We start from the raw sequence: 25,077 nt of genomic DNA, 5'->3' as shown, positions 1-25,077 counted from the left end.
ACTGGAAAATATCATCCTGAGTGAGCTAACCCAATCACAGAAAGACATACATGGTATGCACTCATTGATAAGTGGCTATTAGCCCAAATGCTTGAATTACCCTAGATCCCTAGAACAAACGAAACTCAAGACGGATGATCAAAATGTGAATGCTTCACTCCTTCTTTAAATGAGGAAAAAGAATACCCTTGGCAGGGAAGGGAGAGGCAAAGATTAAAACAGAGACTGAAGGAACACTCATTCAGAGCCTGCCCCACATGTGGCCCATACATATACAGCCACCCAATTAGACAAGATGGATGAAGCAAAGAAGTGCAGACCGACAGGAGCCGGATGTAGATCTCTCCTGAGAGACACTGCCAGAATACAGCAAATACAGAGGCGAATGCCAGCAGCAAACCACTGAACTGAGAATAGGTCCCCTATTTAAGGAATCAGAGAAAGAACTGGAAGAGCTTGAAGGGGCTCGAGACCCCAAAAGTACAACAATGCCAAGCAACCAGAGCTTCCAGGGACTAAGCCACTACGTAAAGTCTATACATGGACTGACCCTGGACTCTGACCCCATAGGTAGCAATGAATATCCTAGTAAGAGCACCAGTGGAAGGGGAAGCCCTGGGTCCTGTTAAGACTGAACCCCCAGTGAACTAGTCTATGGGGGGAGGGCGGCAATGGGGGGAGGGTTGGGAGGGGAACACCCATAAGGAAGGGGAGGGGGGAGGGGGATGTTTGCCCGGAAACCGGGAAAGGGAATAACACTCGAAATGTATATAAGAAATACTCAAGTTAATAAAAAAAAGAAAAGAAAAGACACAGATCATAAATCCTTCAAAAAAAAGAACAACAGTGCCAAGCAACCAGAGCTTCCAGGGACTAAACCACTACTGAAAGGCTATACATGGACTGACTCAGGGCTCCAACTGCATATGTAGCAGAGAATAGCCTTGTTGGGGCACCAGTGGAAGGGGAAGCCCTTGGTCCTGCCAAGGTTTGACCCCCAGATTGTTGGGGGTGGGACAGTAATGGGGGTGGATGGGGAGGTGAATACCCATATAGAAGGGGAGAGGGAGGGGTGAGGGGGCTGATGGATGGGAAACTGGGAAAGGGAATAACATTTAAAATATAAATATCCAATTTAATAAAAATGGAAAAAATAAAAGCCATTTAATATTTTAAAAGAAAAAAAATGTTCAACATCTTTAGTCATAAGGGAAATGCAAATCAAAACAACCCTGAGATTTCACCTCACACCAGTGAGAATGGCTAAGATCAAAAATTCAGGTGACAGCAGATGCTGGCGAGGATGTGGAGAAAGAGGAACACTCCTCCATTGTTGGTGGGATTGCAGACTGCTACAACCATTCTGGAAATCAGTCTGGAGGATCCTCAGAAAATTGGACATTGAACTGCCTGAGGATCCAGCTATACCTCTCTTGGGCATATACCCAAAAGATGCCCCAACATATAAAAAAGACACGTGCTCCACTATGTTCATCGCAGCCTTATTTATAATAGCCAGAAACTGGAAAGAACCCAGATGCCCTTCAACAGAGGAATGGATACAGAAAATGTGGTACATCTACACAATGGAATATTACTCAGCTATCAAAAACAACGAGTTTATGAAATTCGTAGGCAAATGGTTGGAACTGGAAAATATCATCCTGAGTGAGCTAACCCAATCACAGAAAGACATACATGGTATGCACTCATTGATAAGTGGCTATTAGCCCAAATGCTTGAATTACCCTAGATCCCTAGAACAAACGAAACTCAAGACGGATGATCAAAATGTGAATGCTTCACTCCTTCTTTAAATGAGGAAAAAGAATACCCTTGGCAGGGAAGGGAGAGGCAAAGATTAAAACAGAGACTGAAGGAACACCCATTCAGAGCCTGCCCCACATGTGGCCCATACATATACAGCCACCCAATTAGACAAGATGGATGAAGCAAAGAAGTGCAGACCGAACAGGAGCCGGATGTAGATCACTCATGAGAGACACAGCCAGAATACAGCAAATACAGAGGCGAATGCCAGCAGCAAACCACTGAACTGAGAATAGGACCCCCGTTGAAGGAATCAGAGAAAGAACTGGAAGAGCTTGAAGGGGCTTGAGACCCCATATGTACAACAATGTCAAGCAACCAGAGCTTCCAGGGACTAAGCCACTACCTAAAGACTATACATGGACTGACCCTGGACTCTGACCTCACAGGTAGCAATGCATATCCTAGTAAGAGCACCAGTGGAAGGGGAAGCCCTGGGTCCTGCTAAGACTGAACCCCCAGTGAACTAGACTGTGGGGGGGGAGGGCGGCAATGGGGGGAGGGTTGGGAGGGGAACACCCATAAGGAAGGGGAGGGGGGAGGGGGATGTTTGCCCGGAAACCGGGAAAGGGAATAACACTCCAAATGTATATAAGAAATACTCAAGTTAATAAAAAAAAGCAGTTATAATGTTTATAGTCCCAGAGTAGCTACTATACTATTTAATGAGAAGAACCACTTTGGAAGAATGACACTATCTAGCATCAAGACTTTGTATGAAGCTACAGTAATGGCATTGGTCAAAAAACAGACAGAACAATTGAACAGAACAGAGGACTCAAATATAGGATGAAATAAATATTGTCAATTGTCAACTGATCTTAGACCAAAGAGTACAATGAAGAAATGATTGTCTTTTTAAAAGTGGAGCTAGAACAACAGGACACAAATATGTATTAAAATGATTCTAGACAAATCTTACAGACTTCATAAAATATCAATATGTACTGTACCACTAGTCACAATAGCTAAGTTATGAAGTCAATCTCAGTTTCGATAAACAAAGGAAAGGAAAACTGTGTTAGGAAAACTGTGTTACACATACACAATGGAATGTTAATCAGGTATAAAGAAGGTTTTGCCATTTCCAAGAGAATGAATGCAATGAGAGACACTGAAATTAAGTGAATTTAGTCAGTCTCAAAAAGACAAATACCATTTTTTCTTGTGAATCTTAAATTCAGAGATACATAAAATCATGTATTAATATATGGCATGCAAATAGCAAAACTAATAGAATGAAGGAAGTAATAAAAGGGATGAAAGCAGAGAAAGGTGAGGGTACAAGGGCTATGAGGAGAAATATGTGAAAAGTTATATTCTATACTTAAATGGAATTGTCCTTATTAAATCCTCCAAATAAATAGGAAAAGAAAATCACTAGGTAACTTAATAAGAAGGTTTAGAAATTAGAGTGGTGTAATAGTCCAAACCAACATACACATAAAAAAAATACCTGAAAGAAGACCAAACAATTCCTCCAAAAGATCATACTTCTCAAATACTAAATTTAAAGTTATAAAAATTGGTAAAATGCTGGGTGAACATTTCAAAAGTTTACTAGTAAAGAATAATCAATGACCTCAAAGAAGATACAAATATGCACATGAATTCATTCTAAGATCTCGGGCAGAAAGTCAGCAACAGAGAAATATTGTCAACAAAATCAGAATTATTCACATTAAATCCCGTGACATGGAAGAAAAAGGAAAAAAATGATATTCAGGAGAACAAAGAAAAGTTAAAAAGGAGAATCACAATGAATCGAAATTCAAACAAAAGAGAAAGCATAACCAATGGATTTGAACAAACCTAAGAAAGAATATCCAAGATAGAGAACAAAACAACAAAATGCTACATTTATGTCTAGACAACTAAGAAACCAAACTAAATAACCAACAGGATACAAGAAAGACAAAACATAAAATCTAAAGGAACAGAAATTATAACATAAAAATCCAAATTTTAGAGAAAAGCAGAAGAACAAACATAGTAGATATTTGGAAACTCAAATGTGCATAAACAGTGAAAAATATCTCTTCAAGGTATCATAGTCAAGATGTCAAACGTGCAAAGGAAAAAATATCACTAACTTTAGAGGGAAAATGTCAACTACCTACAAAGACAAACACCTGAATGCACCCAATCGTTCATCAGCAACCCTGGAAGCCAAGAAGCGTGGAATGAGGTACTTTGAACCCTACAAATAAGCAACTGATCATTGGGATTGATATGCAATGGGGTAGGGAGATGAGTCAGAACACAATATAATGATACACATGAATTTCGAAAGCTGTAATAAAACTTTTTACTTTTGTACACTAAGATAAAAAGCCTACAGAATGGGAGAGAAATTGTTGCTAGATATGCATGTGATGAGTAATAATCTAGAACATATAAAAAGTTCAAGCTGGGCAGTGGTGGCATGGGTCTTCAATCCTAGCACTTACGTGGGAGAGGCTGGCAGATCTCTGAGTCTGAGGCTAGCTTGGACTACAGAGTGAGTTCTAGGATGCCTGGAGCTGTTAAACAGAGACAAGTTTATCTCAGAAGGAAAAAAAGGCCCCCCAAAAACCTAAACATCAAATTACCAAATCATTAACTGAGCTAATGAAACAAGTAGACAGTCATTAAAAGATGAATTACAAACGACCAATAGACATAAAAAAGAACTAACAAACACTTCTCATATTAGTCTAGAAAATAGGAAAGGAGGTAACATTACTAAATTCATTTTATGAAGCCAGTATTACTGAAGCACCAAAACCAAATAAAGAAGGCCCACCTGGGGCACAGTCAGCAAAAGTGAGCTGCACACTGTCTGTGCCCCCCCATGCCCCCAAGTTCCATCTTCTTCCCTCCAGAGGAGGCCTGTTGGTCCCAGGAACACACAGGTTAGAACCCACCCTACCTGTCCCTGGCCTGCTGATCTACCGGGGGCACAGCCAATAGAGTTGAGCAGTGTGCTGTTCCCTGAGCTCCAATGTTAGTTCCAAGGCCTGCCACCCTTGAGGAGTCCTGTCAGCATCAGGAACATTCAGCCAACACAAGGAACAGCCAGATAGCTAAAGACCAGAGTAAGAACAGTCAACAAGAACCAGGGCAATGTGGCACCACCAGAGGCCAGCTATCCTACTGCAACAAGCCCTGCATATCCTAACACAAATAAAGGGCAAGGTGGCCTTAAATCCAATCTAAAAACATGTTAGAGGCCTTTAGAGAGAAAATAAATAAATCCCTTAAGAATTCAGGAATATACAATCAAACATGTTAATGAAATGAATAAAACTATCCAAGGCCTGAAAATGGAAATAGAAGCAATTAAAAAAACCCCACAAACTGAGGAAATCTTAGAGATGAAAAACCTGGACAGGAGAACAGGAACTATAGACATGAGCATCACGAATAGAAAATAGGAGATGGAAAAGAGAGAATGTCAGGCATAGAAGATATGATCAAAGAACCTGATACATCAGTCAAAGAAAATGTTAAATCTAAAATGTTCTTGACATAAAACCTCCAAGAAATCTGGGGCATTATGAAAAGACTAAACTTAAAAATAATAGGAATAGAAGAAGAAAAGGAGGAGGAGGAGGAATCACCATCATCCCAGATCCAAGGTCCAAAAAATATTTTCAACAAAATCATAGAAGAAAACTTCCCCAACCAAAAGAAAGAGATGCCCATCAACATACAAGAAGCTTACAGAACACCAAATAGATTGTACTAGAAAAGAAAACCCTCCTGCCATATAATAATCAAAACAATAAATGTATAGAACAAAGAAAGAATATTAAAAGCTGCCAGGGGAAAAGGCCAAGTGTATCAGAATTACACCCCACTTCTCAACAGAGACTATAAAAGTCAAAAATCAAGGGCAGATGTCTTAAAGACCCCAAGAGACCAGAGATGTTAGCACAAACTATTATACCCAGCAAAATTTTTAATCACCATAAATGGAGAAAACATTTTATGACAAAACCAAATTTAAACAATATCCATCCCTCAATCCAGCCCTACAAAAGATACTAGGAGGAAAACTCCAACCCAAGGAGGCTAAGAACATTCAAGAAAACACAGGAAATAATAACACCACATCACCAAAACCAAAGAACAGTATGATGTTTCAACATCAAAATAACAGGAATTGGGGAAGAAGCCATGGCAGGTGATGTTAAGATTCTGCTGTGTATTTACAGGTTGTTATCAGTGTTCCTAAGGGATGGATGGTACTGGGCTTTGTATGTTTAAGTGGTCAATTATATCTTATCAATTGAATCTAAAAAAAAATAACAGGAATTAATAGTCCTCAATAAAAAGACATGGGCTAACACAGAGGATATGAAAACAGGATCCATTCATCTGCATACAAAGGTAAACATTACCTCAGAGTAAAGGGTTAGGAAAATGTTTTCCAAGCAAAGGATGCAAGAAGCAAACTGGTGTAGCTATTCTATCCAATAAAATAGACTTACAACAAAAATTAATCAAAAGAGGTCAGAAAGGACACTTCGTATTCATCAAAGGAAAAATCCATCAAGATAACATCTCAATTTTGAACATCTATGCTCCAGATGCAAGGGCACCCACATTTGTAAAAGAAACATTACTAAAGATTAAATCACATATCAAACCCCCACACATTAGTAGTGGGAGATGTCAATACCCAGCAACCATTAATGGACAAGTCATCAAAACAGAAACTAAACAGAGAAATAATGAGACAGATGTTATGAATCAAATGGACCTAATAGAACCCTTTACCCAAACACAAAAGAATATACCTTTTCATCACCTCAGGGAATTTTCTGCAAAATTTACCATATACTCAGTTGCAAAGCAAATTTCAACAGATATAAAAAAATTAGGATCAGGTATGGGGAGGGTGGGAGGGTTGGGGTAGGGGTGAGAAGGCTGGGAGAGAGAAGGGAAATTGGTTGGGAGGCACATCTCTGGGACAAGCTGGAGACCTGGGTTGAGGGAGGCTCCTAGGAGGGTATGAGGTGACCCTATCTGAGACTCCTAGCAGTGGGGGATATGAAGCCTGAAGTAGCCACCTCCTGTAGCCAGGCGGGACTTCCAATGGAGGGAAGGGAATGCCAACCTACTCATAAAATCTTTATCCCAAAATTTGCCCTGCCTACAAGATGTACACGGATAAAATGGAACAGAAATGGAGGGAATGGACAACGAATGGGAAAGGGAATAACATTTAAAATGTAAATAAAGAAATATCCAATAAAAAATAAAATAAATTTAAAAAGAACAGAGCAGGGGACAGGAAGAAAACAAACAAGTCAGTGGTCCATATGTAGCCTGTGAATATACTTTGCTAAACCTTGCAATGTATATGTGTGTGTGTGTGTGTGTGTGTGTGTGTGTGTGTGTGTTTCTCTGTTGGTTCTTAGTCATCCATGCTAATCTGCATTTGAATTCTCTCTATCATAAGTCCTTATTGCAAGCTATTTGATTAGGGCACAGGTTACACTAGAAAATAAAAATCTAGGCAAAGCTTGCCATGCCCCAAAAGGGAACATTTTAACTTCCTTATCCAACCTCACCATAGCCCCATCTCACCATAGCCCCTGTGGTGATACCAGGCAACACTGTTCTTCTAGCCACTAAAGTAAGAAATCTGGTAATTAGCTTTGTCTTGCCTCAGTACTCACTTGTTACAGTGATTAACAAATTCTATCGATTATCTCCCGAAAACAGTTCCATGATCCCTTTCATCCTCTCCTCATGCCATGTTTTGGGCCCAAAGTCTTTTAATTATGTGTGTGTGTGTGTGTGTGTGTGTGTGTGTGTGTGTGTGTGTGTGTTTGCATGTGTGCATGAACGTGCTACATGGGCAAGTGTTTACAGAGATCAAAAGACAGTGTCAGAGCCCCTCAGGAGACACAGTTTCAGGGAGATAGGAAGTAACTGATGTGGGTGCCAGGAACCAAATTCTTGCAGAACAACAAGCACTTCCAGCTCTCTGACCCATAATGCCCAAACTCTTGCTACCAAAATATTATGAAGAAGTTAACCTACTGTGATACCTTCCAACAGGACAGGTTTCTTGTAGTCTTCTTAAATATGCCATAAAGTTTCATATATCTTCACCATTACATAATTCCCTTTATCTAGCATTCCTTCCCCTATAATCCCTACTGAAGCCTGTTCCCTTCTTAGTAAGTTAGTAGGTATTCTGCCCAGCTCAGACTCTCATCTACATTTAATCATTTCTTCCACAAAGCTACCTGATTTAGACAAAATAGACACAATGATCCCAAAATATATGTTCTAAGATCCTCGAATCCATGATTAATGGAAATCCATTAATTCATGTCAGAACTTCAGGGCTAAAGAACTTATCAGACTATTAAAAATTGTAACTAAAATACACACTGCATTTCATTACCTTACTACTTTGGTAACAACTTCTACCTTAATCTGAAAAGAAACAATAGAGCTGTTGTCACTTTAGGAACATTACTGCATGTAAAACCCCATACATTAAAACCACAAAACAACCTCATAAAACCTCTTGCTCTCACACAGCAGTCACACTGAATGTAAATCAAAACTGGGTCTCAGCAAAAGTATAATCTCTTTAAGTAGTAGACCTTCGGAAATCATTAGAACAATGAGTATAAAATACACAAACGCCCACAAAAATAGAACTATGGTAGGTACTTGTGTCAAAATAACTGCCTGTTGTCTTGAGGATATGAGCTCCTTAGTGACAGTACCCTGTTTTGTCATTCTTAATTTATGCTAAAGTTGATCTAATAGAAGGCAAGGACTCCAAAAATATATCTTGAGTGAAACTGCCTCCTGGTTGGTCCCCCTGCTCTCAGGTCTTCTAAGGTCTTCCTTAGTGAAATCCTGCTTGCTGTTTTACAGAAGTATCACTGTGACACCATTCCATTGCCCTCCAAACCTTTGCTGACTGTTTACCATCTGCTGTACAGAACAGTATTTCCAGTCCCTGACAAGGCAAGGAAGAGCATTCACTTCCTTGCTCCAGCCTGTATTTTCAGACTCATTCCCACCCTCTCCTTTTCACACAAACTCTCTTCAAGGCACAGCAGCTGTTCTTGGAACACTTTAGAATTGTCATGTCATGCCTTTTAAAACACGTTTCTGGGCTGAAAGGTCATCCATCCTCTTCCGCCTGAAAATGCTTTTATTAACAAAGCTTAAACCTTTAGAGCTTTCTCTGAGCCCAGAATCTGATTGATTTCTGCACCATTGTGTTTATTCTGAAAAAAAAATGTACTAAGCTAATTCTGCAGGGAGGACAGAGAGGGAGGAAGGAGTGCCCTGTCAAGGGACATACCCCAGCAGCGCCTGCAGCACTACGTGTTAAGCATACTGTTCAAGCAGCAGTGGGAGGACTGGGATGGGTGACCTTTAATTTATGAGGTGCTACTGTACTGTGTGCATCTTTTGCACAGTGCCTGTGCTCTTGTGTGTCTGGGGGTTGGGACAGCAGAGAAAAGGAGATACAGGGGAAGGAAGAGAGGAGAAACCCGAAATGAAGAGAAGGTGGCTGCAGTGCAGTAAGGGCAGATGGGCGGACCCACATTTCTTGGGCTTTACATTTGGCAGAGGTCCCTCCCAGCAAGCTCAGAGGAAGTGGCTGGGGGTTGGGGGTTGGGGGTAGGGGGCGAGAGGTGGGAAGGGGGAGGGGCCGCAGTCCCTCTGAGCTCTGTGGGCCTGGACAGCCTGGCTATCACATTCTGCCCCACCTCAGCCAGATCCTGAAGGTGGGACCCACGCCTACTGTGCCAGAGTGGGCGCGCTGGGCAGCGCAGCCCCACAGGTGGCAGCGGCTCGAGGACGATTTCCCGCCAGGCTAAACAGTGGAGCGCCGCACAGCGCGCCTTCCCGCCTCCCAGCCGCCGCCCAAGCAGTTCCCGGCCGGCGCCAGCAGGCCTGCTTGGTCGATCTTCGAGCCGAAGATGCGGCGGGGCTGGAAGATGGCTCTGTCTGGGGGGTTGCGGTGCTGCCGCCGGGTACTGTCCTGGGTGCCAGTGCTCGTTATTGTCCTCGTCGTTCTCTGGTCCTACTATGCCTACGTCTTTGAACTCTGCCTGGGTAAGTGGGGCTGGCCACATAAACTGGGGAAATAAGCTCCAGCTCCTGCCCTATCCTTCATACCAATGTCCCCAGTGCGCTCAGCCCTCACCCTGCGGCTTTTCCTTTCGCGCCCTGAAAAACTCCCAGTTTCCAACCTTGGGCTTCTCACAATATCTTTCATGCGCCGTCCCACGAGGGTCCCACCACGTCGCCATCTCCTCTCCTCTGGGTTTTCCTATTTCTTTGCCCTACCCTCAATAATTCCTTGGTTCTTCCTACTAGGAACCTCCCTCCCCCACACGTACAGGATAACCACTTAAGCTGTACTGCCTGGAAAACCACCTTCTGAACCCACCCAACCAATTGAGGAAGCACCATACCCTTAAAGTGCCCGCTCCACCAAAGTATCCAACTAAGGGCCCCACCATTTTCCCCTCCTACTCTGGTTTCTTTCATACTAGGGATTCCCTAATAGGAATCCAAAAATAATTCCTGTACTCTCCTATTATCTCACCTCTTCTCCACATTGAGATCCATACTTTGTCTCTGCAACCCTCAAACACAAGCTGAGAGGTTTCACATCTCCACCCACTTATGAGCCTCTCACATCAGAACATTCTGTTCTCACTTTTTACACAGGGCTAACTAAGCCCTTCACCCTTTCCCTGAGATCCAAGAGTGCTAGCATGTGTGTGCGCACATGCAGACATGCAGTACACACACACACACACACACACACACACACACACACACAGTGAGAGAGAGAGAGAGAGAGAGAGTGCTCCATGTTTGTCTTCTTATGACTCCACACTCTGTTCTGTTCTATCTCACATTTCACACAATAAGTTTTCCCCTTTCCTTACCTGTAGTCTTTCCTCATTTTCAGAGCTCTTTTTGTGGTGCGGGGGTTCTATACAACACTTTCTTCTCATATTAGAGCTCCAAATTGTACCACACTGGGGTCCAGCCCCTTCCCTTTCCTTTTTGTAAAGCATTCAACTTCTCATTAGAAGGCCCACATTATTTTCTTACCCATCTCACTAGTGACCCCACTTTGTCATAGTATGATCATGTCCCATCCACTATAATCTCCTACTAGAATGTTTTCTTTACACTTCAGAGTCCCCGCAATCCTTACCATATTCCACTGAAGAGCCACTACTTGTCTAATCTTTACCTATCTTTACTGAGAAGCAGTCTCCACCCCCTCCAGTGTTTCCCACTGTCCACACCACATCCTGTCACTATCAGTCTGGTGCTTCTCATTGTTTCCTTTAGGGTTGCACTTGTCCCCTGCCTTCTTAAGCCTGGAAAATCCAGTTCTTTCTGGCTGAAGTGTGTAGTTTTTTGCCCTTTCCTATGGAGATATACTTTTTTGTTGTTTTTTCTTAGATCACCCCTTTAATGATGCTGAACTTTCCTTATGCCCTGTCCTATAACACCAGGGATCACTTACTCTCTCCTTATTTATAATCTGGTTCCTATCATATGCTCTGTGCTTTCAACCTCAGAATTCTACAGTATTTCACAACACAAAGCCCAACTTTTTCTTCTGTTTACCCCCACACACAGATTTTCATACACTTCCAGTCCCCTGTCTATTACATATGACCTTCTACCATTCTCATAAACTCAAATTAGTTTTCATAACATATGCTGTCTCCTCTCAACAGAAATTTCTCATGGTCTATTGAAGAATCCCCATATCTTTTCACATGAGATCCCATGAATGCCTTTATCACTTCAGTGCTGAAGTGCCATCAGTAACCCTTATACTTGTGACCTGCAGTCTCCCCTGTCCATTCAATGCAGAGTATTCATTGCTACCCCACTAGAGTTCATACCATTTCATCAAACATCTCCTCAAAGCTGCCTTCCTATGCTTCATTTGTTTCCTCATATCACAACGTCTCACTTCAAAATTACTGCTAGAGTGCTACTTTTCAGCCCCAGGACCCAACTACACTTATAAACCCTTTCTCTTACATTTTTGAAAAAAAAACTATACTTTACCCCTACACAAATTTAGGTCAAGTAAAGTAACTGTGTTTTTCCAATATAAGAATTCCTTCTAGTCAACTCTATAGATCAAAGTTTGGCCTTTTTTTCTGGCCTTCTTAAGTATGTTATGGAAAATACAGAAAAGGCTTTTAGCAATAAGCATTGTTTGTTGCCTTCATGGATAGACATTTAGGCTGTTTTTCTTTTCTTCATCTGTGTCTGCTTTTAAGGTGCATTCCCTTGACTGGGAAGTTCTCCTGCTCTCAGACCTTACCACTCTGTCTTTTTTTAAATGATTAACTAAGGGATCAAAAGTTCAGCTCCATTGTGATGGTGTGTACATTGCTCCCAGGAACAGTGCCACATTGTAAACACTAGCAAGCTACCTTCAAAGTCATTTAGGACTGTCAAACATGAGCTCAACAAGAAGTCAGGTTAAAAATCAGTAATGATGATAGGTAATTCTTATATAGTGCTTACGTTGTGTCAAAAAAAAGTGTTCTCACTACTGCAGTTATATTAACAGTCTATATATCACCTCATTTAATCCTCAGAGCTCTATAATGTAGGTACCATTATTATCCCCACTATCCAGATATGTAAACCGAGTCAACAAACTGAGGTAAGACAAAGTATCAGGTGTGGTGATACACATTTGTCCGAGTACTTGTGGAGTAGAGTCAATACGATCAGGAGTTCAAGGCCAGTCTCAGCTACATAGAACGTTTGAAGCCAGGCTGGGCTACATAAAACCTTGTCTCACATCCCACCAAACCCCATACAGAAAAAAATCAATCACCATGCACATAATTAGCTTTCCATGGGTTCTTAGTCATGCCATGCTGAAAGCTGCTAGGAAACTTTGGATTTCTTATGCCCAGTTGAAAGAAATGGACTGATTACATAGTTTATCTGAGATTATAGAGCTGGTAAATAGTTAAACTTAGATGGTAACACAGGAATTATGGACCTTCTGTTCAGGTTATTATAACATGCTGCTTCCTCTCAACTAGCACAGAGGTCAAAACTGGTGAACCACAGGACCAGTATAACCTGAAAATATATTTTATTTTGCTTGGACAGAGTTTTTTTTAACATTCTTTTTTTAACTAAGCTAAGCCCAGTAAAGTTACATAATACCTATAGTCTCAACACTTGAGAATCTGAGAGAAGAGGGTCACTTGAGCCTAGGAGTTCAAAACGAACCTCTTTATTATAGGCAGAACCTATCTCAAAAAATAAAAATCAGTAAAATAAGTGGTCTTGACTTCAGTTTCTGGCTCTCCCATTTTATGATCTCATCTTTACTTTACAATCTTAGATGTTTTCTAAGGTTGTGTGTGTGTGTGTGTGTGTGTGTGTGTGTGTGTGTGTGTGTGTGTGTGAGAGAGAGAGAGAGAGAGAGAGACAGAGAGAGAGAGAGAGAGAGAGAGAGAGAGAGAGAGAGAGAGATATGTTTGGAGAGATGTGCCTCCTCATGTTCACATGATGTGGAAGTCAGAGGAAGCATGGGAATTGCTTCTTCCCTTCTACATAAGAGTTCTGGGATTGAACTCAAAGACCCTAAGACTTGATGGCAGATGCCCTTACACATTGATCCCCACTGCTGGCCCTGTTTGTACAACCTTTTAACAAATGTACAACCTGGATTTCAGAGAAGTTGAAGCAAATTTTCTAAGGTTACATTTAGTATAGCACTGAGAGCTGGAAGTCAAGCCTACCTGATAACAATGTAACAAAAGCAATAAATTAGGGTTTTGTTATAACTTAAAAGGTAATATTAAAGAGCTAACTTCTTTCTAAAGAGAACCTCATCTCTCCCGAATATCAGGCTATAACTAATACTAAAGGTGATACTTTTGTACTTATATCTTATTTTTATAATTTTCTGATTATAAAATAATCAAATATTTCCTCTTTCCCTTTCCTCCCTCCAACACCTCCCATATATCCCCTTGCTCTGTCTCAAATTTGTGACTTTTTTCTTTAATTATTGTGATATACACACAGCCACACTCACATTTGTAAACAAAGAAGTACAACCTGATCAGACTATATCATATAGTTGTATATGTAGGTTTATAGGGATGACTACTTGGCATTGGATAACCAATTGTTGAGTTCTTCCATGGGAAGACTACTTCTGCTCTCAGCATTCTTTAGATGCCTTTAGTTCTTTGTCTGGGGTTGAGGCCCCAGGAGATTTCTGCCTTCCATATTAGCACATGTATTGTTGTCATCCTCCTTCAGGTCTTATTTAGGTACTTTTGTAGGAGAGAATGCATTTCTTGATAAGAATGCAAACCTGACATTTCTAGACAACACAGTCTCACAGCAAACTTCCTGTTCTCTGGCTCTTTCTAACTTTCCGCCCCATCTTCTATAATGATATGTGGGCCATAGGTGCAGGAATCATGTTGTAGATATATCAGTTGAGCTATAATTTTTAAGACTAATTCTGCTTTTACAAGCCAAGAGACCTAGGGCAGGTCACATAATCTCTTTCAATTGCAGTTGTTTTTGTGTTCATCTCTCTAGTATGACTGTTTCTTCATACCACAAATACTTGCTCAGTACCTACTCTACACCAGGCATTGCTATTATGACATTTAAATATTCATGGCTGGAAAGCATGAACTGTAGTTTATAACACAGTATAAAAGTGTGTTAGATGTCAACTTACTATGTTAATAAAAATATAAAGTATTCTACATCCCTCAAAAAAGCTTTTTTTTTTACTTTTTTTAATGAGAAAGAAAGTAATAGTATCCATTTCATTATGGTAAATGTTATATAACGAAAGACAATAATTTTAAAGTATTTAGTTTTTTTACTACATTTACAATGTTGTGTAGCCATTACTTCAATATAGTCACCAAATCATTGTTGTTCCCACCAAAAGAAAACCACATAGACATTAAAAAATTCTCCTTCTAGGGGAGAGAAGGCCAATGTTGTTTAATAATATGGCACCAACCCAGTAGTCCCTCAACCCAGTGGGTATTCTCACCACACCAGTGATGGTATAGATAGCATTAATTAGTGTCAGTGGGTCATTTAATAAGATGATATTGAGTTGGGAATGGTAAGGATATATCTGGGATGAGCTAAGGAAAAGTACAAGAGGTAAATGTGATCAAAACACCTCGTATGCATGTATGAAATTCTCAAAAAGTTAATAAAAATATTATATTAAAGAAAGCAGTAGCTCCCTGTTACCTTTACTCTAGTTCCTGTCAACCGCTTATCTATATTCTAGCTCTGTATTTGCCTGTTCTATAATGTGTGTGTGTTTGTGTCTGTGTGTGTGTGTGTGTGTGTGTGTGTGTACTTTTGTATCTGGATCCTCTCTCTCTCTATATATATATATATTTAATATATATATTTAATATATATTATATAATATATAATATTATATACAATATATAATATATATAATATAATATATATTTATTTAATATATTTTAATACATATATATTAAACTGGATAGTTTATGTATTTACATTTCAAATGTTATCCCCTTTACTGGTTCCCCCATCTCCCATTCCCCTTCCCCCTCCTTCTATGAGGATGCACCCCCTCCCATCCACCCACTCCCTCTTCAACACCCTGGCATTCCCTTACACTGGGGAAATGAACCTTCACAGGACCAAGGGCTTCTCCTCCTATTGATGCCATACAATGCCATCCTCTGATACATATGGGGCTGGAGCCATGGATCTCCACTCGTATACTCTTTGGTTGTTGGTTTAGTCCTCGGAGCTCTGGGGGGGGTGTGTCTGGTTGATTGATATTGTAGCTCTTCTTATGGGGTTGCAAACCCCTTCAGCTCCTTCAGTCCTTTCTCTAACTCCTCCATTGGGGTCCCATACTCAGTCTGATGGTTAACTGAAAGCATCTTAATCTGTATCAGTAGGGCTCTGACAGAGCCTCTCAGGAGACAGTCACATCAGACTCCTGTCAGCAAGCAATTCTTGGCATCAGCAATAGTGTCAGGGTTTAATGGCTGCATATATGATGGATCCCCTGGTAGGGCAGTCTCTGAAGGACATTTTCTTCAGGCTCTGCTCTACTCTTTGTCCCTGTATTTCCTCCTGTGAGTATTTTGTTACCCTTTCTACAAAGGACTGATGCATCCACATTTTGGTCTTCTTCTTGAGCTTCATATGGTCTGTGAATTGTATCTTGGGTATTCCAAGCTTTTGGGCTACTATCCACTTATCAGTGAGTGCATACCACGTGTGTTCTTTTGTGACTGGGTTACCTCAATTGGAGTGATATTTTCTAGTTAATTCCATTTGCCTATGAATTTCATGAAGTCATTGTTTTTGATAGCTGAGTAGTACTCCATTGTGTAGATGTACCATATTTTCTGTATCCATTCCTCTATTGAAGGACATCTGGGTTCTTTCCAGCTTCTGGCTATTATAAATAAGGTTAATATGAATTTAGTGGAGCATGTGTCTTTGTTGTATGTTGGAGCATCTTTTGGGTATATGCCCAAGAGAGGTATAGCTAGGTCCTCAGGTAGTACAATGTCCAATTTTCTGAGGAACCACCAGACTGATTTCGAGAGTGGTTGTACCAGTTTGCAATCCCACCAACAATGGAGGAGTGTTCTTCTTTCTCCACATCCTCGACAGCATCTGTTGTCACCTGAGTTTTTGATCTTAGCCATTCTGATTGGTGTTAAGGTGAAATCTCAGGGTTGTTTTGATTTGCATTTCTCTGATGAGTAAGGATGTTGAGAATTTCTTCAGGTGCTTTTCTGGTATCTGGATTCTTTTAATTAGCACTATGTTTGCAAGATCCAACCGCATTGCAGCATCTAACAGTATACTATTCCTTTAATAGATTACTGATATTCTATTCTATGTCTTTGCCAGAGTTTGTCCATACACCTGTTCAAGGACATTTGGGATGTTTTACTGGTTTTTGTTTCTGTTTTTGTTTTTCTGTTTCAAGCAATGCTACTGTGAACATTTATATGGAAATAATTCTTTATATACCAGAAAGAAGGATGGGAATGATTGAGCTGTATAGTAACTTTTTGAGGAACCTGTGAACTATTTTTTCAACATGGCTGATCATATGCTTCTCTACGAACAATAAAGGATAAAGGGTTTAAATTTATCCACACCATCACCGATATCTTTTTCCATTAGAAAAAATGACTACCTTGATGTAGTGTAACATGATGTCATTTCGTAGCTTGATTTGGATTTCCTAAATGAGTAAATATGCTGAACATATTTTATGTACTCGACCATTTTTTGTCTTATTTGGGAAATATCTATACAAACTAAACAGGTTATGTATTTAGGAATACACACATACATATATGCATGTGTGTGTGTGTGTGTGTGTGTGTGTGTGTGTGTGTGTGTGTAACTACAATTAATAAAAAACGGAGACCATGAATTTGAAAGAGAGCAAAGGATGTGGTGTCTGGGAGGGTTTGTAGTAAGGAAAGGGAAGAAGGAAATGATGTAATTATGATCTCAAAAAATAAAGGAAATATTAAAAACAAATTGACTATTCAAGTTATTTCCCATTTCCTTAAAAATGTGCCTTCATTTTCTTTCTTTAAAATGTTTTATGTAGCATATGAGTTTCATTATAAAATCTTCATACATGTCTACATTTTTCTCTTTGGTTCTCCCTCTTGCTTGTCCCCTACCTTGCTCAGAAAAGTGCCTCTTCTGCTTTTATTTCATCTATCTATATATGACATATATATGACATGTGTGTGATACTTGCCTTTCCTCCCATCACCACCGTCCTTTGCCTTTTGATCCCCTTAGACCCCTTCTTCCCTCCCCATGCACATCCCTTCTATTTTCATGTAGATTTTCCTACTTTTGTTATAGCTATCTTTTTTTTTTTAATTCTAGAGTTGTCATAGGCAACAAAGAATGTGCTAATTTTCTTCCTGAATCTGGTTTATTTTGCCTAACATCACAATCTCCAGTTGCAAAATTGTTTAAATTGTTTTCTGCAAATTACAGAATCCATTAATTTTTATGGTTAAACAAAACTACATTGTGTGTATGTGTAAATATATATATATATATATATATATATATATATATCACACTTTCTTTATCTTTTCATCTGTTCATAGGCATGTAGGCCAATTCCATGTTTTGACTATTATGAAAAATGCTATATTTAACACGAATGCACAAGTATCTATATGGTATGCCAACAAAGATTCTTTCAGGTATATACCTAAGAATATGATAATACCTAATGTTGAATTATATGTTGTATTTTTTTAGACATTACAATCATTAATTTTTGGTTAGTATACAAAGTATTGAGTTTCAGTGTGACGTTTCATGCATACATATCTTTATACATTGTTCATATTCAGTTTTCCATTAGCTTTCCTTATTCCACCTTCCCTTTGCTCTCCTTCCACTCGTCCAAGTAATTTTTCTGTTTTCATGTCTTGTGTATGCATATATACATATGTAATCTATATGCATATATCTCTAGATTCTACATGTGAGAGAAACATTGGGTATCTCTTTTGTCCTACTACTACCTTTGTTTTTTCTCTTGGGCCCTTCTTTTCCTTAAATGCTCCCTTTGATTTTCATGTCATATATAGGCATAAATTGATAGATATACTGTTAAATGTAGATATTCCCTATGAGATTAAATGTAATATTTATCTTTCTGATTCTGGTCTAATTCACTTCCTTAAATTGTTTAAGTGAGATGTGCTAAACATAGCAATTTTGGTGTGCAGTAAGATTCAAAAGCTAAAAAAAAATCTAACAGCAGAAATGACACATAAGAATGAATATATTAATTCAGATTTCACCTTGGTTCATAAAAGGACAAGGCAGGTTTATTATTCCCATGCTTACCCAGATTATTATAGAGATCTTCCAAACATTGACTCAAATTAAAATGAAAACACAAGTTTCCTGGGAATTTTTGCTCTCTGAATCTTTCTCCCGTGACAGTAGTAATCACAAAACCAAGAAAATGGCTGTTCATGCCATAGACAATGGGGATGGCTTACCTCATACAAATTGGTGCTTAGTGACCTAGGAGAGACCAAATGGTAGCAATGTCTCAAACGTGAAGAAAAATTAACCTCAAACTTGAGACCAGTGCCCAAAGTGTCAAGCCTGAGTATATTTAGGAAAAGTAATCATCCTAGAAGGCAGAGGCCCAAGCAAGGGTAGATAGATGAATTCTCCAGACAGACAGACAGACAGACAGACAGACAGATTAACAAAACCACTCCACTCTTTCTGAGATGTAGTACAGGAAGCTAGTATTGTGCCTAGAGAAACAGGAAGCTCCTGGGATATCTACTTGTCGTGACAGATGCCAGGATTCCCTCAGGATCTTATCTATAGTGCTGACTCTTGATGGATAGCTTTTTCAATCACTTTCTCTAAAACAGTCTTTGTGGACACCCAGAAGGCCTGTGTCACCTAAACTTCTGGGATGCTTGTCCTGGCTGAAGCCCACCAAAGCTGTTGCCAAAATCTGTAGCTTCTGCTTCCTGTTGCTTTCCTGAAAACCAAAAGAAAGAAATTAGTAGAGCAGACAGATTTTATTCAAGCCTGGGCCTGAGTAAACTAGGATAGACATTCCCATCTCAGATTTCTATTTCTACATTTTAAGGAATTTCTTTACTGATTTCCATAATGTCTTATATTCCAACCAATAATGTTTCCCCAGAATCCTTGCAAGCATTTGCTGGTATTTATTTCCTTGATGATAACCATTCTGACTGGAGTCAGATGGACACACAAAGTGGTTTAATTTTCATTTCCCAGGAGGCTCAAATGTTTGAACACTTTTGAGAATATTGATTGATCATTGTATGTTGAGGATTTGTCTTTAACTGTCTATTGTAATGCTAAGTGCAGACCCCAAGACCTGGGGTCTACATCTAGTCCCTATGACCCTGCCCCCAAGTTAATTCTAGTTGGTGAATAAAGATGCCAACAGCCAATAGCTGGACAGAAGAGACGTAGGTGAAGTTTAGGTTTTGAGGGCTTGAGGGGAGAGAACCATGAGGAGGAAGAATGTGCAGGAGAGGAGGAAGAAGCGGCCATGTGTTAAGAGTTAGGAGTGTATGGCCCTGAGGGGTGCCCAGTTGTAGCTAAGAGCAGCCCAGATGAAACAGAGTAAGTAATAACTCGGGGTTATTGGTAGGAAAATAGATTCTAACAGCATAGAGGGTAGGCAGATACCCAGCTCTTGAGCTGCTTAAGGCCTAAGTGTGTCTTTCATTTGGGAACTAATTGGTTTAAGGCCAGGTAGAAACTCTGGCCCTGTTTGCTACAACAATTGTATTTGGTTTGAGAACTGTGTATATTAAATTTTCAGACCCATTTAATGATAGCATGATTTTTCAGTTTTTGATGTTTAATTTTCTGAGTTCTTTATAGATTCTAAATATTAATCTCTGGCCTGATGCATAGTTAGAAAATATTTTCCTCTCATTCTGTAGACTGTTTCTTCACTCTGGTGATTGTTTCCTTTGTTATACACATTTTTAATTTTATGAAATACCATCTGTCAGTTCTTGGTATTATTTGATGTGCTATTGGAATCCTTTTCAGGAAGTCCTTGTCCATGCCTATACTTATATTCTGAAGTGTTTTCCTGTAGCAGTTACAGATTTTCATGTCTTACATTAATGCTTTGATCTACTTTAAATTGATTTTTAACAGGGTAAAAAAATGGGAATCTATTTTTATTCTTGTACATGTCCCAGCAACACTTGTTGAAGAAGCCATCCTTTTACAGTATACATTTGACATCTTTGTCAAAAATTGATAGCCGCGATTAACTAAAAAAATCAGTAACCCTCCTCAATGTGAACTATAAGTGGACTGAGAAAGAAATTGGGGGAATAACACCTTCACAATCACCACAAATAATGTAAGTATCTCGATGTACCTCTAACCAAGCAAGTGAAAGATCTGTATGACAAGAACTTCAAGTCTCTGAAGAAGAAATTGAAGAAGATCTCTGATGATGGAAAGATCTCTCATGCTCATGGATTGGCAGGATTAATATAGTAAAAATGGCCATCTTGCCAAAAGCAATCTACAGATTCAATGCAATCCCCATCAAAATTCCTACTCAATTCTTTATAGAGATAGAAAGAGTAATTTGCAAATTCATATGAGAAAAAAAACAAAGTCAAAACAAACAAACAAACAAAAAACAAGCAAACAGAAAACCCAAGATAGCAAAAGCAATCATATACAATAAAGAACTTCTGGAGGAATCAACATCTCTGATTTTAAGCTGTACTACAAAGCAATAGTAATAAAAACTACTTGGTACCGGCATAAAAACAGACAGGTTGATTAATAGAATTGAATAGAATGAACCCATATGCCTACAGACACTAGATTTTTTTGACAAAGGGGCCAAAACTATACAATGGGGGCAGAAAAGCAGCTTCAACACATGGTGTTGGTCTAACTGGATCCCTGCATGTAGAAGAATACAAATAGATCCATATTTATCATCTTGCGCAAAACTCAAGTCCCAGTGGATTGAAGATGCCAGCTTATGTTGGTGAAGATATGGAGCAAGGGAAACATTCCTTCATTGCTGGAATTGGAAATCAATTTGATGGTTTCTCAGAAAATAGTTCCACCTCAAGACCCAGTTATACTATGCCTAGGCATATACCCTGAAAATGCTCCACCGTACCATGAGGATATTTGCTCAACTATGTTCATAGCAGCATTACTTGTAATAGCCAGAAACTGGAAAGAACCTAGATGTGCCTAAACCAAAGAATGGGCAAAGATGATGTGGTACATTTAAACAGTTGTATTACACAGCTATTGAAAACAAGGACATGGTAGAATTGGCAGACAAATGGGTAGTGTTAGAAAATAACATCCTGAATGAGGTAACCCAGACTCAGAAAGACAGACATAGTATATACTCACTTATAAGTGGATTTTAGTCATAATGAACAGGATAGCCATGCTGCAATCCACACACACAGAGAAGCTAAGTAGCAAGGAGGACCTAAAAGAGGATACTTGAATCTTCCTGAGAAGGAGAAATAAAATAGATATTGGGGGTAGATGAAGTGTGGTAACTGAGTAGGAGAGGGATTGGGGAGGGCAACAGGAGGGATCAAGTGTGGGAAGAACAGAGGGAAAGAGAACTGAGAGAACTGGGGTTGGTGGAGGGGGCATTGCTATGAAGAACTAGAAACCTAGGACAAGGGAAACTCCCAGAAGTCTATGAGGGTAACCCTAGCTAAGACTCCTAGCAGTAGGGGACATGGAACCTAAAACAGCTACCTCCAGTAACCAAGCAAGACCTCTAATGGAGGGATGGGGATACCAACCCCCCACAAAACCTTCAACCCACAAGATGTACAGGGATAAAGATAGAGCAGAAATTGAGGGAATGGCCAACTTGAGCCCCATGCCATGAGAAAGAGCCCATCCCTAATACTATTTAGTGATACTCTTCTATGCTTGCAGACAGGAGCCTAACAGAACTTTCCTCTGAGAGGCTTCACCCAGCAGCTGATGGAAAGAGATGCAGAGACCCACAGTCAAACATTAGGAGCTCAGGGAATCTTATGGAAGAGGGGAAAGAAGAATTGGGGGAGCCAGAAGGTCAGGGATATCACAAGAAAACCTACAGAATTGATTAACTTGGGCCCATAGAGGTTCAAACAGACTGAATAACCAACCAAAGACCATGTATGCGATGGACCTAGGACCCCTACACAATATTTAGCAGATGTGCAGCTTGGTCTTCACACAGTCTTCACTTCTAACAACTGGAGCAGGGTCTGTCTCTAACTCTGCTACCTGCCTTTGGATTCCTTTCCCCTAACTGGGCTGCCTTGTCTATCCTCAATAGGAGAGGAGGCACCTAGTTCTACTGCAACTTAATGTGCCAAGGTGGGTCGATATCCATGGGAGGCTGACCCTTCTCTGAGGAGAAAGGGGATAGGGGGTGTGGGAAAGGCAGTGAAGAGGGAAACTGGGAGAAGAGGGGGAGCTGCAATTTGGATGTACAGTAAATAAATAAAATTTAAAAAGTAAAAAAAAATGATGCTAGCAGTATAGATTTATTTCTGCAGTGTAATTTAAGGTATTGTGATGCCTCCAGTATTACTCTTTCTGCCAAGGATTTTACTGGCTCCTCAGTAAAATTGCATTTATATGAACTCTAGGATTTTTTTTTCTAGTTCTGTGCAGAATATTTTTTTTTAGATTTTTCATGGGGGATTGCTTTAAATCTGTAGATCCCTTTTAGTGAGTAGTCATTTTTCACAAAATCAATTCTAAAAATCCATGAATATAGGTGATCCATCCACCTTCTAATATATTAAACATTTCAATGTACAGGTCTTTTGTTTTTGTTTTGTTGGTTTTTTTAGGTGTTCAGTTATTTTGAGACATGGTTTCTTTATGTAGCCCTGGCTGTCCTGAAACTTGCTCTGTAGACCAGGCTGGCCTCGAACTCAGAGATCCACCTGCATCTGCCTCCCTATTGTTTGATTAAAGGAATGCGCCATTATGCCTGGCTGTGGAGGTATTTTGTTTTCTTCCCTTTTTTACTGAGTATTTTATCTATTTACATTTTAAATGTTGTCTGCCTCCCTGGTTTCCCCTCCACAAACACTCCATCCCATCCTCCCCTTTGCATCTATGAGGGTGCTTCCCCCACCCATCCACACACTCCCTCCTCACCACTCTAGCATCCCCTACATTGGGGCATCAAGCCTCCACAGGACCAAGGGCCTCTCTTCCCACTGATGCCAGGTAAGGCCATCCTCAGCTACATATATAGCTGGAGCCATGAGTCCTATGTATATTCTTTGGTGGTTTAGTCCCTGGGAGCTTTGAGGGTCTGGTTGGTTGATATTGTTGTTCTTCCTATGGGGTTGCAAACCCCTTCAGCTACTTCAGTCCTTTCTCTTAACTCCACCATTGGAGCCCTGTTCTCAGTTCAGTGTTTAGCTGTGAGCATTCGCCTCTGTATTTGTCAGGCTCTGGCAGAACCTCTCAGGACACAGCTATATCAGGCTCCTGCCAGCATGCACTTCTAGGCATCAGCAATAGTGACTGGGTTTGGTGTCTCTGGGTTGGGATGGATCCTTAGGTGGGGTGGTCTCTGGATGGCCTTTCTCCTTCACTCTGCTCCACTTTTTGCCCCTGCATTTCATTTACACAGGAACAATTCTGGGTTAACTTTTTTGAGAAGAGTGGGTGGCCCATCTATCAACTGCGTCCATGCCTATCTACTGGAAGCGGTCTCCAGGTTCTGTCTTCCCCTTCTCTGCTCATTTCTGCTAAAGTCATCCCTGTTGGGTCCTAGAAGCATCTTTGCTTCCCTAGCATCTGGGATCCAGTTCCTCATCCATCCTGCTACACATTTTTATTCTATTTCTTGACCCTCTATACCTCACTCCCTTACCCTCTAGTACCTTATACTGCCACCCTTATTTCCTCCCCCTCCTCTTTCCCTCCCAGTCTTCCATCTCCTTCCTCCTCCCTCAGTCATCCTGGTCTCCCCATTGATGCAGGACTGAAGTATCCACACCTTGGCATTCCTTCCTCCTAAGCTCCATATGGTCTATGGGACGAACTGTGGACATTATGAGCTTTGGGGCTAATATCCACTTATCAATGATTACATACCATGTCTTTTTTATGTCTGGGTTGCCTCACTCAGGATGATATTTTCCAGTTCCAACCATTTGTCTATGAATTTCATAAAGTCATTGTTTTTGATAGCTGAGTAATATTCCATTGTGTAGATGTACCACATTTTCTGTATCCATTCCTCTGTTGAAGGGCATCTGGGTTCTTTCCAGCTTCTGGCTATTATAAATAAGGCTGCGATGAACATAGTGGAGCACGTGTCTTTTTTATATGTTGGGGCATCTTTTGGGTATATGCCCAAGAGAGGTATAGCTGGATCCTCAGGCAGTTCAATGTCCAATTTTCTGAGGATCCTCCAGACTGATTTCCAGAATGGTTGTAGCAGTCTGCAATCCCACCAACAATGGAGGAGTGTTCCTCTTTCTCCACATCCTCGCCAGCATCTGCTGTCACCTGAGTTTTTGATCTTAGCCATTCTCACTGGTGTGAGGTGAAATTTCAGGGTTGTTTTGATTTGCATTTCCCTTATGACTAAAG

General features: G+C 40.2%; 1 protein-coding gene and 1 long non-coding RNA gene across 7 annotated transcripts in view; one reads left to right on the top strand and one right to left on the bottom strand.

The window, feature by feature from the left end:
* LOC102555916 (uncharacterized) overlaps positions 1–10,228 on the bottom strand; it is a 101,476-nt gene extending 91,248 nt beyond the window's left edge. For 4 of the 5 annotated variants that reach the window (XR_015647011.1, XR_015647008.1, XR_015647012.1 and 1 more), the window contains exon 1: positions 10,056–10,228. This is a non-coding gene — a long non-coding RNA (uncharacterized LOC102555916). Of the gene's footprint in view, positions 1–9,569 lie in introns of all 5 variants that reach the window. The other variant, XR_015647013.1, reaches the window with a different exon arrangement.
* Positions 9,580–25,077, top strand: part of Zdhhc15 (zDHHC palmitoyltransferase 15) — a 136,705-nt gene continuing 121,207 nt past the window's right edge. The window contains exon 1 of one of the 2 annotated variants that reach the window (NM_001039101.1): positions 9,580–9,918. In NM_001039101.1, coding sequence (NP_001034190.1) covers positions 9,783–9,918 — 136 coding nt within the window. In that variant the 5' untranslated portion in view covers positions 9,580–9,782. The remainder of the gene's footprint in view (positions 9,919–25,077) is intronic. The other variant, XR_015646288.1, reaches the window with a different exon arrangement.

The sequence above is a fragment of the Rattus norvegicus genome, chromosome X, assembly GCF_021556685.1.
Source record: "Rattus norvegicus strain SHRSP/BbbUtx chromosome X, alternate assembly SHRSP_T2T, whole genome shotgun sequence".
NCBI classification, from domain to species: Eukaryota; Metazoa; Chordata; class Mammalia; order Rodentia; family Muridae; genus Rattus; species Rattus norvegicus.
The sequence above is the reverse complement of the archived record's forward strand: the minus strand, read 5'-3'. Positions and strand labels throughout refer to the sequence as shown.